Source organism: Schistocerca gregaria, chromosome 6 (assembly GCF_023897955.1).
Source record: "Schistocerca gregaria isolate iqSchGreg1 chromosome 6, iqSchGreg1.2, whole genome shotgun sequence".
Taxonomy (NCBI): domain Eukaryota; kingdom Metazoa; phylum Arthropoda; class Insecta; order Orthoptera; family Acrididae; genus Schistocerca; species Schistocerca gregaria.
In genome coordinates this window covers 274,100,092-274,114,956 of record NC_064925.1, presented here as the reverse complement: position 1 = coordinate 274,114,956, position 14,865 = coordinate 274,100,092, and the positions used below count along the sequence as shown (strand labels likewise).

At 39.6% G+C, this 14,865-nt stretch overlaps 1 protein-coding gene across 2 annotated transcripts in view; it reads right to left on the bottom strand.

Annotated features, from left to right (window-relative positions):
* LOC126279061 (ATP-binding cassette subfamily G member 4-like) overlaps positions 1 to 10,776 on the bottom strand; it is a 305,163-nt gene extending 294,387 nt beyond the window's left edge. The window contains exons 1-2 of one of the 2 annotated variants that reach the window (XM_049979495.1): positions 10,655 to 10,776; positions 10,396 to 10,569 (exon numbers count right to left, since the gene is read on the bottom strand). In XM_049979495.1, the coding sequence (XP_049835452.1) occupies positions 10,396 to 10,430 (35 nt within the window). In that variant the 5' untranslated portion in view covers positions 10,431 to 10,569; positions 10,655 to 10,776. Of the gene's footprint in view, positions 1 to 10,395 lie in introns of both variants that reach the window. The other variant, XM_049979494.1, reaches the window with a different exon arrangement.
* Positions 10,777 to 14,865: the final 4,089 nt, after the last annotated feature.

The following is a 14,865-nucleotide window of genomic DNA, read 5'->3' as shown; positions in this document are numbered from 1 at the left end:
TTCTAAATAAACAGTTTTCATTATTCGTAAAAGACACAACATAACCTACACTGCCCTTGCTCTGCTACTGTGAAAAGATGGCTGTACTCTTCACCAACAACAGCTATATAAATAACCAAGTCTCCATCTGAAGATGATGATGTGAGCCATCGAAACACGTGCTGGCAAAATAAACAAGTGACTGACGGATAAACTGTTTTATTTGCATATATTAATATCCCAATGGTGAAGGGAAGCCTGCTAATGGTTAATAGACTTCTTATAATGGTATATTGCACCTGTACGTTGTGCTGCCTTCAACTTTCTTTGTTAATTTTCTGTTTTGTATTCTTATACTGAATTAGTTCGTGCCAGAAGATAGATAACTCAATGAAAAGATTTGCGAAGTGGGCTGCTGATGCGCCTCCCTTGACAATTGGTATCTATGAACCGCATGCACATATTGACCTTTGACGTATCACAAGATGTGCCAATATTGAGCACCTACATTTACATGGATACTCTGCAAATCACATTTAAATGCCTGACAGAGGGTTTATCGAACCACCTTCACAATTCTCTATTATTCCAATCTCGTAAAGCGCGCGGAAAGAATGCACACCTATATCTTTCTGTACGAGCTCTGATTTCCCTTATTTTATCTTGGTGATCGTTCCTCCCTATGTAGGTCGGTGTCAACAAAATATTTTCGCATTCGGAAGAGAAAGTTGGTGATTGGAAATTGGTGAGAAGATTCCGTGGAAACGAAAAACGCCTTTCTTTTAATGATGTCCAGCCCAAATCCTGTATCATTTTTGTGACACTCTCTCCCATATTTCGCGATAATACAAAACGTGCTGCCTTTCATAGAACTTTTTCGATGTAGTATGAGTTAAAAACTTGTCGAGGTGCTCCATCCATGGATGTGCATCGGTTTAGTATAGGTCTGGTAGCTTCTGTGCAGTCCTCTTCTCACGCCCTGGTGATAGTTACGAGCAGTCCTATAGGGGAGACCGGGCAAAATTGCCATGGCAGGCAGTGTGGCTGTTGGGTCTTGGGGGCTGAAAAGTGACTGTCCAATCCATCTGCTGTGCTGCTCCTCAAAGTTATAATAATTTTTGTGGATTTTAGTTATTCTGATGTAACGTAAGTGGTCAGTTTGTATACTTATGGAGAGGGAATGTGACTTACGTCTTTTTCATGAAATTGTATTCAAAGTATCATATCTTGACTCCTTAATTCTACTTTAGTTAGCGTTTTCAGTGATGTTATTAGAGGGTATACACCTTTTGTGTGATGTTGTCAATGCTGGCAAAGTGGCCATCCCGGCGGTAGCTTTGGCCACTTTGTATAGGGGGAAACGTAAAAGCAGCGGCCGAAGGAAGGTCTCCACGGCGATACTTACACTGACCTATAAGTGGCAAATAAAAAATGAGAAGAAAAAGAAAGTAAAGAGAACGAAAAACAGAAAGCAGGTGAAGAGAAGAAAGGCAGCAAAAAGAAGAGTGCGACGAGCAGGAAACATAACCCAAGAAGAGCTCTTTTCGGCAATGATGAAGAGAGATAGAGTGCGTGTAATGTGAAGAAATATCTTCAATTTCAAGGCCAGAAAAGCAGTGGATTTACCGCCAGTTATGCTCTTCCTGAACCCACGAACTCTATGCAGGAGTTGAGGTACACAGCTTCACTTTTATGTTACACAATAAAATACAGGATGTATGAATAACATGCTGTTGCAAATAGCAAACTCTCGAGTTTTACTTGGTTCCCGCCAGGTAGCAGCAGTGTGCGCCCGCTTCAGTTCTACTAAAAATGGTGTCAGGACAACAGAAAGCAATTTGTGTTCCATGTTTTGCGCAGTGCGGGTCGGTAATAATCGTTCAGCGTGACTTTCGTACTAGGTGTGGCGTTGATCGTCCTACAGCACAGAACTTGAGATGATGGCATGAACAATTCCGAAAAACAGATTGTTTGTGTAAAGGCAAATCGCAGGGCTGTCCACGAGTGTCTGACACAGATGTCGAACGCATCCGCCATAGTTTCACATGAAGTCCACAGAAATCCATTCTCCGTGCAGCTCGACAGAGCAACATACCCCCAATGTCCGTTTGGCGTGTGTTGCGTTGACGTTTACACGTGAAACCATACAAAATTCAGGTACTGCAAGCTCTTCGTGAAGGTGACAAACAACGTGTGGAGTTCTGTAACTTCGTTCCTGGCAAAATGGAGAACAGCAGTTCTTTTCCACTCTGTTTATGTGCCTCCATTACCAAGCCCAATGAATGAAGTGAGACATTGCATAACAGCAGCTGTGCAATCTGTAACTCAAGACATGCTAAACAGTGTGAGAACAATTTGAATATCCCATTGACATATGCCATGCATCTCAAGGGGGGCATATTGAACATCTGTTAAAAAGTATGACAAACAACTTTTTGAGTTTCCCATTCATCAAAAAACAAAATTGGTTGTATATGGTTATTAGTTTCAGAAATATAGACGTGCGAAATCGGATGATTCTTTTTGAGATACTTTGTATTGTATATTTAGTTCTTTGTCAAAACAGTTGTTTATCCTTTACTTTTCAGTTCAAAACTAAGTGGCCACTTTGCCTGATCCTGTCAGGCAAAGTGGCTGTTTTGCCACTTTGTTAAACATGTAATGTGTAAAGTACTCAATTTGATCCTAAGCTCTAAGGATGTGAAGTACAAACATCAAATTTTCAAGGGTCTCTAAAATGACTCTAAGCACTATGGGACTTAACATCTGAGGTCATCAGTCCCCTAGACTTAGAACTACTTAAACCTAACTAACCTAAGGACATCACACACATCCAAGCCCGAGGCAGGATTCGAACCTGCGACCGTAGCAGCAGCACGGTTACAGACGGAATTTCAAGGGTCTCTGAGAGAGAGCGGCAAAGACAACAGATGAAACGGTCGTGTGAATTTAGTAATACAAGGGACAATCAAATGAAAACTAGACAGGTGGAAGAATGTAAGTAAACTTTTTATTTTCGCCATAACTGTTAATACATTTATCCCATTGTGAGACAAGACGGGCAATGCATTTGTGGAAAAATTTTTGCTGTTGCCTATGGAACCATGGTGGTACCAAGGCGTGCACTTCTTCACGCAAAGCAAATCGACGGCCACTAATGTCTTTCTTGGGGGCTTCAAAAATATGGAAATCGCATAGGGAGAGATCGGAACTATAACAACGCTGTGTATCACGCCCGAGCGTAACTACTGCTTTGTACTCGAAACAACACGTACACTCGCTCCGGAAAAGTCATTATGACCATTTTCTTTGACAGCAGGGACTCACTGCACATTGACTTTCTGGAACACGCTGCCCCAATTAACGCACATACGATGTCAAGAAGATAGAAGAAGTGGACAGTGTTAAATCCTTGGGATTACAGCTTGATAATAAATTCAACTGGGAGGAGCACACCACAGAACTGCTGAAGTGTCTTAACAAATCTCTATTTGCAATGCGAATTGTGTCAGACATAGGGTATATAAAAATGAAAAAGCTGGCATACTTACTTTCATTCCATAATGTCATATGGGATTATTTTTTAGGGCAATTCATCAAGCCAAGCTAAAGTTTTCCGGGCACAAAAACAAGCAGTAAGAATTACATGTGGTGTGAACTCAAGAACATCCTGCAGAAGCCTGTTTAGGTAACTAGGGATACTAACTACTGCTTCTCAATATATTTATTCCTTAATGAAATTTGTCATCAAAAATATATCACTTTTTCAAACCAACAGCTCAATTCATGGAATCAATACTAGAAATAAGAATAATCTTCACAAGGATTTAAAGTCACCTAGTCTTTGTACAAAAAGGTGGGCATTATTCAGAAACACACATTTTCAATAACTTGCCAACAGCCATAAAAAGCTTAACAACCAATGAAATTCAGTTTAAGAGAAGCCTAAAGGATATATTGGTGGCCAACTCCTACTCCATTGATGAATTTCTCAGTAAAACCAACTTATATATATATATATATTAGTATTTGTAAAATGACTCTTTCATATAGTGTTCATTAAAAAATGACGATCATTCCACTTGGGACCTGTGGAATGGTACGTTAGCTTATTTGTCATGTATTGTTGTTTTTCTGACATGTTCTACATCCTGGAGGACCTCCTCACTGCGGATCAATTGGAATGAAAGTACATCTAATCTAATCAAATCTAGTGTGTGGGCACTTCAAGAATTGAAGCGTTACATCAAGTCCAAACGACCAGGAATAATGACGGAAGTATCATTCTTTTGCAGGAAAATGCCCACTTACATATGGCTAACGTTGTTTCGACTACACTTCAGAAGTTTCGCCGGGAAGCTCTTAACATCATCCATACAGTCCCGATCTCTCCCCATGCGATTTACATATTTTTGGAGCCCTGAAGAAAGACTTCGTGGTCGTCGGCCTGCACAGCAGGGTACAATCGTGGTTTCGTAGACAACCACAAACTTTTTCCATGAAGGCAGTGACACTCTAATCTTACGGTGGGATAGATGTATTAAAAGTCATGGTTATTACTTGTGAAATAATAAAACAGTTTACTTAAATTTTTTCCATCCACTTCCCTTGCATTTTAACGTTCGCATAATGTTTGACTGCCATATAAGGCAGCGTGATGAAACTTGGACCATACATAGAAAGAATTGCCACACTGTGGTATGGAAAGTAAAAGAAAGACAACGCTTGGAATAGAGATGAAACTTTTATTCAAAAACAATAATTACAGTGAAGTGATTGCGATTTATGATGGTCCCCTGGACATTACAGAAGGCGGGAATGGCCTCTTAGTAGGGTGTGCGGTCACAATGGATGACAGTGTATGCTGTGCCATATGCTCCCACGATAGCCACAAGGTTCCTGGAGACGGCCCGGACAGCTATGGGATAGCAACCTCACTGCCGCCCGTCATATAGCCAACCAGGAGTGATGGTCTAGGGCGCTATTTCTTTTTGTAGCAGGACCCCTTTGATCGTCATCTGCGGTGCCCATGCAGACTTCGGTACATCAACAATATCCTACATCCCATTTGTTGCCCTTCATGCAAGCAATCCTGGGATCACATTTTAGCAAGATAATGGCTGTCCGCACACCAAGAGTTTCTACTGTTTCTCTTCATGCTTGCGAAACCCTACAGTGGCAACGAAGGTCGCCAGATGCATACCCAGTTGAGAAATATGGCGTATTATGGCCAAGGCATCAATGCAGCTAATGGGCCAGTTGAACAGAATTTGGAACGATATCCTTCAGATGGGCATCCAACAACTCTGTCAATTAATGCCAGGCCGAATAGCTGCTTACATAAGGGCCAGAGGTGGACCAAAGTGTTATGACTTGCTCAATTTGTGAAGCTCTTTCTCTTGAATAAACCATCCAATTTTTCTGACGTTGCGACCATTTGCTTGTATGTACACGTACATCACTTCCACCGATTTCTGCCCCATTCAGATATACACTACTAGCCATTAAAATTGCTACACCAAGAAGAAATGCAGATGATAAACGGGTATTCAAAAAAATGGTTCAAATGGCTCTGAGCACTATGGGACTTAACATCTTAGGTCATCAGTCCCCTAGAACTTAGAACTACTTAAACCTAACTAACCTAAGGACATCACACACATCCATGCCCGAGGCAGGATTCGAACCTGCAACCGTAGCAGTCCCGCGGTTCCGGACTGCAGTGCCTAGAACCGCAAGACCACCGCGGTCGGCTAAACGGGGATTCATTGGACAAATATATTATACTAGAACTGACATATGATTACATTTTTACGCAATTTGGGTACATAGATCCTGAGAAATCAGTGCTCAGAACAACCACATCTGGCCGTAATAACGGCCTTGTTACGCCAGGGCATTGAGTCAAACAGAGTTTGGATGGCATGTACAGGTACAGTTGCCCATGCAGCTTTAAAACGATACCACAGTTCATCAAGAGTAGTGACTGCCGATTGTGACGAGCCAGTTGCTCGACCACCACTGACCAGACGTTTTCAATTGGTGAGAGATCTGGAGAATGTGCTAGCCAGGGCAGCAGTCGAACATCCTGCTGAAATGTAGGGTTTCGTATGGATCGAATTAAGGGTAGAGCCACGGGTCGTAACACATCTGAAATGTAACGTCCACTGTTCAGAGTGCCGTCAATGCGAACAAGCGGTGACCGAGACGTGTAACCAATGGCACCCCATACCATCACACCAGGTGATACGCCAGTATGGCGATGACGAATAAACGCTTCCAATGTGCATTCACCACGATGTCGCCAAACACGGATGCGACCATCATGATGCTGTAAACAGAACCTGGATTCATCTGAAAAAATGACGTTTTGCCATTGGTGCACCCAGGTTCGTCGTTGAGTACACCATCTCAGGCGCTCCTGTGTGTGATGCAGTGTCAAGGGTAACTGCAGCCATGATCTCCGAGCTGATCGTCCATGCTGCTGCAAACGTCGTCGAACTGTTGGTGCAGATGGTTGTTGTCTTGCAAACGTCCCCATCTGTTGACTCAGGGATCGAGACGTGGCTGCCCGATCTGTTACATCCATGCGGATAATATGCCTGTCATCTAGACTGCTAGTGATACGAGGCCGTTGGGATCCAGCACGGCGTTTCGTATTACCCTCCTGAACCCACCAATTCCATATTCTGCTAACAGTCATTGGATCTCGACCAACGCGAGCAGCAATGTCGCGATACGATAAACCGCAGTCGCGATAGGCTACAATCCGACTTTTATAAAAGTCGGAAACGTGATGGTACGCATTTCTCCTCCTTACACAACGTTTCACCAGGCAACGCCGGTCAACTGCTGTTGGTGTATGAGAAATCGGTTGGAAACTTTCCTCGTGTCAGCGCGTTGTAGGTGTCGCCACCGGCGCCAACCTTGTGTGAATGCTCTGAAAAGCTAATCATTTGCATATCACAGCATCTTCTTCCTCTCAGTTAAATTTTCGCGCCTGAAGCACGTCATCTTCGTGGTTTAGCAATTTTAATGGCCAGTAGTGTATATATCCAAATATTGCTTAGTGCTGGATTGCCATCTGATCTCTTGATATTGATATAGGCACAGGCACTTCTTTATTCCTCGAGGATTTCTATAATTTTCCTACAGGCGGCATCTATAAGTCTTCTAGTTATGCATGCATTTGTTCTCTTGCCGTTCCTGCTTTTAGACGTCTGTATTCTGCTTCATTTTTGTATTTTCATATTTCGTCATTTAAATTCAGCATCTCTTACGTTACTAAGGATTTCTAATAGGCCTTGTCTCGTTATCTATTTGATTCTCCACTTCCTTCAATAATCATCATTACACGCTACCAATTCGTCCTCCATTGTATTACCTTCACCTTTTTCAGTCCATTAACGAACTGAAAGTACATCCTCATGCAATTAAATCCAGCGTATTCAACGAGTTTACCGAGTGAGATGGTACAGCGGTAAGATACAAGACTATCATTTAGGGCATCAGTTTCCACGATTTCACTTAACAGCTCAAAGCGAATGTCGGAATAGTTTCTTTGAAAGGATATGATCGATTTTCCTCCCATCCTTCCCCCCAATCTTGTGCTCCGTCTCTAATAACACGTCTTCATCGATTGGACATTAAACCCTAGCCTTTCCTACCAACGAGTCAGGAACTAAAGCTAGAAAATCTTCAGAAAAAAGTAACGCAATGAACAGTAATAGAAAACAAGATCGCGGAGCAAGTAGATTAATTTAAATTTTTTGAGACGATACTAACAAACAAATGAAACCAATATAAAAAAGACGAAACTGAGAAGCACCATTAGGGGACGGTACCTAAACGGCAGCATTCGAAGATCTCTCTAAAATAAGATAAGAACAGAAACTTGTCTTAAATTTTGAGTCATGTCGGTGTCAACATTGCTCTGTGGGGGTGAATCTTAGATAATGAAAAAAAAGATGAAATAAGATTATAGGCAATTGAAGTGAAATTTCCTCATAGCAGGGTACACAAAGTTAGATTATAAAGGAAATATCAATGAGAAGAAGGACTGAAAATGTTTGATACGAACGAAAAGTTTGAATAAATCGGTAAAGATGGGCATCCCATCTGTTGCGAATGGAGAAGTAAAGATTACCATTACAATTTTGGCAAAATATTTCGCAAGGTAAAATACGCTTGGAAGACCAGCAAAGAGATGAAAGGATCAAATGTACATTTTTGAGTTTTGTTTAGCTTTCATTTGTGTCCACATCGCTGTCATTCCCTCAAAATTGCCTCATTTCCACTCACCAGACCAAGATGTTCAGCTCTTTTTAGGTTTTTGTGACAGGTCAACTGTCGAGTTCTGAGTATTTTTTTTTATATTCCAATAATGTTAAGCTGACACTGAAAATTAAAAATCGAAATATACAAAAAGAATCACCATCGATTGAGGATACCGTGTACCAGCAAAGCAGATTCCTCAAAGTGGAGAAATAGAAAATGAACTCTAAAATACGGTTATTCAACTCTTGATGCTATCTATAACATTTTTTGCTTCCAACATTTTACGTCTGATCTGATTAATTGCATTTTTTTTCATGTCTTTTATTTTCTAACTTCGATCTGCGTGATAAAAGTTGAACAAAGTGTGTTTTGAAAGATACATTTTTTGGGTTATTTAGGTGACTTGTAAGCCAGCTTAGTCTGCATATAGCCCTTCGTTACCCTTCCCAACAGTTTGATATGGGCCCAGCTCCTGAAGAGCACATCTTTTCACTCTTGAAATTCCACACTTTCTTTTTCTCACTTCAAGAAGAGATAACGATGTTTATTTTTTTAGACTGACATATTAGAGTCCATAGATGAAGTATAGACGAATACACTTACAGTACAGCACTGTTGTGTTTTCACAGTCTACTACAGTCGCATGCCGTGTAGGACTGTATAAAGGCTCAGCAGCCTAGATGTATTTTCTTTCTTTATGGACAAATTGTAAATTACTGTCGGGATCAAGCTGTGCAACAGAGGAAGGGGTTATCCTCATGGGAATTGACATTTGAGAATGAATGTCGCGCAGGAATACTGCAACAGTGACGTATTTTGCGCTACGTTTTGAAACTGCAGCTAGGTGACGACTGCAGAAGGAAGCGACTGAGAAAAGATTGGGATTTATGTAAGTACTTTGGCAATGTTCACTTGCGCCAAGACTGTAGAGTAGCGCCGAATCCGCCGTCGCGTCAAGTAAACTACATTTTACTGTGGATAGCCTGACCCCACACACGCTCAAGCTATGCAGTATTTGCTAAGCCTCAATGTTCCCCGTCGCACTCGGGAGTGCTAAATATACAGTTTAGACAACGATTTCTAGACACGCGAGAGAATTCTGTAAAGAATAAGAACACTACACTCAGATTTCTGGAGGAGGTATGTGCCAGCTCTTACTCTCTCCTACCCCTCCATGGACTTTATGGCACACGTAATTGTTACTTATCAGCCATTAAGAAAAAGTCATAACTATCGGTATATGACAGCTATCTCGTTTCATTTGAAATACCATCATAAAGAATATTTGTTACACAGTAAATAATTCGATCTGTTGAAAAGCAGGTTTAGCTGCGATGGATAGCTTTTTTACATATAGATATCGATATTTATTTGGATGAGTGACACGACACTAATGATTGCTTTTTTTTATTTACCTTCGAATCGGATATCTCCGTTGTTTTATTTCTGTACTAAGGTAAGGAAACACCTACTTAAAAATAGTATATTATTTTAGGACCTGTTTGTTTTCCTTATACCATATCGATAGAAAATTGTTTATTCCTGCGAACGCAGTGCCAATGTTCTTGCACCGGAGATTATTACTTCCCTTTTCTCCTTATCTTTTTCTACATAACATACTTAGATCTACTGTTTACACATTCTAGTTATTTTTACAGTCGATACAATTGCGCCACATTATGTGTCAATCTTTCCGTAAAAAAAAAAAATCATTCTTTCACAGGAGAGGAAAAAAGTTCTGCAGCAGCCCTTCTGAGACTTAGCAAGTTTACTCTTCCTATTACAGTTGAAGTCATCACTATATGCAACTATAAAGAAAATCACATTGAATCACCGTAAAATCTCGCTCTGGCGAATGCTATAGGTACCATAGTAGTTACAGATACGTTCCAAAAACTTGGCAGTAAATAGAAAGCTTTCTTCTTCATTGACAATGCAGAAGTTATTTCGTAAATGTTGCTCACATCGGAATGCAAATAAAACTTTGAAACCAGATAGACTTTAACAGCTAAGTACACTATACATTAGGAGGCGTATTGGTATGTGGGTTCTCGACCACTATCTAGTCAGTATGAGGTAAGTAACACAAATCTATTCACATGTCACATAGTAGTGCTGTTTACAGAAATAGTAGCTTACCGCATATTGTTGATGAAGGTATTCACAGACTCCATGTTCAGCTCCCAACAATCTCCACAACGTTCTAACTGAACTGACAAGAGACAGGGCTCCTGCGCGACTGTCTGAATGTAGGTCTTGCGCGTGTGTAAGTTAACCTACTTAGCGTGCACCTTCACGAACGGAATATGAACACTGAGCAAAAGGGAAATCTAGAGTGATTAAATATAATTTATACGTTCACAGGCTAGGAAAGCGTTGGCTATTATTAATTATTTACCGATAAAACATTCCAACTGATAGCCTATGGAGACCCTCATTTTTTCGAGGTCTGTTTGTTGTCAGTCGTTTCCGAAGATGAACGTGTAATCAAACAGTTGAAAGTCATTTGGTCAAGATCGACGAAGGGGAATTTATTGTAATTGCACCGCAGTTTCTCGGGTTTATTTCCTCTATGTTTAGTTGAGAAATTACGTATATTTGTTATCTCAGACGCTTTCTTGAAAGGTTTTCGAACGAAGAGAATTATGTTAACACGTTATTCATAAGAGAATGTTTGAGAATCTGTGGACGTTTTAGATAGGTCAAAACAACGTTGTAAACTCAGTAAGTTTAATTGCCATGTATTATTTGCCCCACTGCAATCGAATAAATACAAAAAGACTGTAAGCTGGCGAGTGATCAACAGGTCAGGAACAAAAGTGAGGGTTAACAAATTTTCTCCCTCTGTCACCTCAGGAGCATGATAGAATGAAAATGGTTTCAATTGGAATTGATTTGTATTTCAGATTTAGGGGCTTAAAACCTGAGAATTTTAGTAAGAAGCAGTTATTACAAAAGCAATGAAGAGATGTTACAAGTAGCAGTTATAAAAACCTTTGCATGGGACATGTCAGCATTAACTAATGCTAATTTCAGTGTATGTACGACAAAAGTTGTGCCCTGTACTAATTACATAGCTTATTATGTATGCCCAACTAACAAATATTTTACGCACAATTGTTGATCATTGTAATATAGTGTGTTAGCGCTGAACTATGGATACAGTTGTTTATGCGTCTTATGAAGTGAGGGCATAAGGCACTGTTGATGGTGATGTGTCTGTTGGATAGTGTCTTTGGTTCTATTTGTGAGGAGTAGGCTACGGGCAGCAATGGATTTCACGCTTCCTTTCTCTGATCACCACCATACGATACAAACATAATGCTACACTGTACACATATCCATTACATTCACCTAAACTCTACAAATGCACATGATGATTCTCACATGTCTGCAAGGATAGGGGCCAGTGTGTGTGGAGGAAGAACACCATTTCTGACAGGTGGCTGAACCTACCATGTGGAATAGCCCAAACAACAGTGCATTATGACATTTACATTTACCACTATATATGGTGATGTATGACAGCTCTCACATATCTGCAAGAACTGTGGGCAGTGGGTGCGGAGGAAGAACACCCTTTCGGACTGGTGGTTGGTCCTGTGGTGTGGGATATCCCAGACAACAGAGCAATACATCATTTACATTTACAACTATTTATGACAATATCACACTGAACATGGATGAGGGTACTGTAGATATATGGTGCATTAATAACAAAAGGATTTCTAGTAGTAAATCTTGCCCCTCTGAAATGATTTTCTGGTAGCTATAGAACATTTTAAGATTTCTGTAAGAAGTGGCTTCAACAAACTGTTGAATCCATGCTATGCTGTAGTCAATGAGCAACATGAATTTTATAAGTACGTAGTACCTACCAGAACCACTTCTTGAAAACTGTTACATGTGAAATGGATAACATTTTTTGTATCTGATAAAGCCCACTTCTCTTTCTTCAAATGACTCTACAATCCTTAAAACTGTGTATAATTAAACACTTATTCATTTGGATCAGATCTGATACAGCCAGCAGTTGGTACACAGTAACATGCACCGTGAAGGAAATTACTTTGACTTTTTCAAAGAAACTATTCCAGTGTTCATCTTAAGCAATTTAGGAAAAACACAATTTTTTCCCTTATTTACTAATATATTCAAATTTTAGTATTTCAATGCAAATGACTTCATTATTTTGTGTACATACACAAATATATGTACAAATACATTTCAAGAGAAATATAAAATATTTATTTGCTCATTCACCTTCAGGGATGTGCAACAAGTCAAAGTATACATTAATATTGACATTCAGGGATGTGGAACAAGTCAAGTACAAAACTTCCTGGCAGATTAAAACTGTGTGTCCGACCAAGACTTGAACTCGGGACCTTTGCCTTTCGCAGGCAAGTGCTCTACCAACTGAGCTACCCAAGCACGACTCATGCCCCATCCTCACAGCTTTACTTCTGCCAGCACCTCGTCTCCTACCTTCCAACCTTTACAGAAGCTCTCCTGTGAACCTTGCAGAACTAGCACTCCTGAAAGAATCTGCCAGGAAGTTTCATATCAGTGTACACTCCACTGCAGAGTGAAAATCTCATTCTCAAGTCAAATACACATTAACAAAGACAAAGAAATCATAGACTTAATCTGTATGTACTGTATTCTCAACACACTTTCTCTATAATATTTAATGCTATTCATGTTTAAGGTATCTAATTATAAGTGAGTAAATTTGAAAGAAAGCTGCTGCTTTGAATGAAGCTGTAGATGTAACTGTAGATGTCTTTGCAGTTGTACTATATATCCAATGCTCATCTTGTATTAGAAGCTTAAGTTACTAGACTACAATGGTATTTTTCAAAGAAAGCATTTTCTTACATCTGTAACTGCTGAGTCGTATTTACAGCACACTACTACTTGTCATGCAGCTTTGTAACAATACCTCTACTTTCTGTGAAATTAATAGAACTTATCAGTTGCACAATTTGCATGTTTGGATAATTTATTAGAAAGAGTGGCTAATGGACTAATGATGTATGTTATTAATATTCTTTTGAAGCTGTAGAGATTCCCATTTTTATTTTTATTTTATGTCAGATAAGCTTATTAGAAACCTTCCCACCAGAGGATGTAACTCCATCCTGAACCATAGACAAGGAAGCAAAGTCTACATGAAAATTATTTTTGTGGCTTGTATTGAGCCTGTGTAAATCGTAATTCAAGTGAAACTAATTTTTTCTATCAACAACAAAAACCATTAAAGAATAAATTTATTGTGAAGTGAGTATAAGAAATCCAAGATCTTAAAAAAGGATTCCGCAAGATGTACAGTTATCAGCTATACACAATACTGCCACCGCTTGCTTCTACTAAATAAGCATTTTATTAGCTTTACATGCACTGCCTAAGAAGATAATTTCATAGGACAACATATACAATCGTCCCTTACTGCTACTGATCAGTATACAATTTGTCCTCATTCAGGATGAATTTTTACTCTAGATCAGAACGTTTGCAGATCTGAAGCATCCTGGCAGACAAAAACTTTGTGTCTGACTGGGATTCAGACCTGGGACCTTTGCCTTTAGTAGAAAGAAGACAGGCACTGGGAGAAATGAAGCTCTGAGGGCAGGCCATGAGTCACATGTGGAAAGCTGTCGGTTGAGTGCATACGAACCAAAAGCAATAGCCACAGAATTGAATCTCAGGTTAGCACACAGTTGTAGTTTGCTGAGAAGTTTTAATATGTGACATCTTCATTACATATACTTATACGTATACAACATAAATGAAACAATGTTAGTACTTAAGGTCATTTTTAGGACGCCACATGAATTTTTCTGTTGAATAAAACACCTTTTCTGTAAGCCATTTCTCATAAGGTGTTTCTGAAAACACTAAGTAACTTGCCAATGCCTGTACTGGAAACATGTTAAATTATTGTATACGCATGTATGTGTAAGTGTCCTGAGATTTCTTAAGCTTGGCAGCTTGTATGTCAATCTGCTGTCATTGGAGTGTGTCATGTTGATGAGCAGCATTATGTTCCTGTTATTTTTGCTTACAATAAAATGGGACATAATTATTGGTATTCTGAGATGGTAATGAGAGGAACAGTGTAACCAAAACAGTTTCCAAATCAAGTGGAAAGGTTTGCAGAAAACAACAGTATATCAATAAGGTGTAAATTGATGCTAGATAGTTGGCAAGAAATAAGAGCATCCTAGGTATCATTTATTCTCAACGCTATTTACTCCTTCTCATCTCTGGCTCAATCAGTTTCCTCCTTCACTACATTACATATATACTTTATTTTGTTCCCAGAGTTGACTTTTGTCTTCTCATGATGTGCTTGCTTCACTGTGTAGAATACTTTCTTCAGCATTCTGTAGTATGCCTTTGCATGAGTTAGATTTCCAACACCAAATTCTTGACTAATACAATTTCCTTTCTGACACAAAAGGCACTTTCATCCCTTAAATGATTACATTTATTCTGTATACATTTGTAATATTATTATCTTTTTATAAGTCAAAAGGAATTAGTTGAGGGCGACATTTTTTCACACATGATACAAGGAACAAAGAGGACTTTATGCTTTCCACC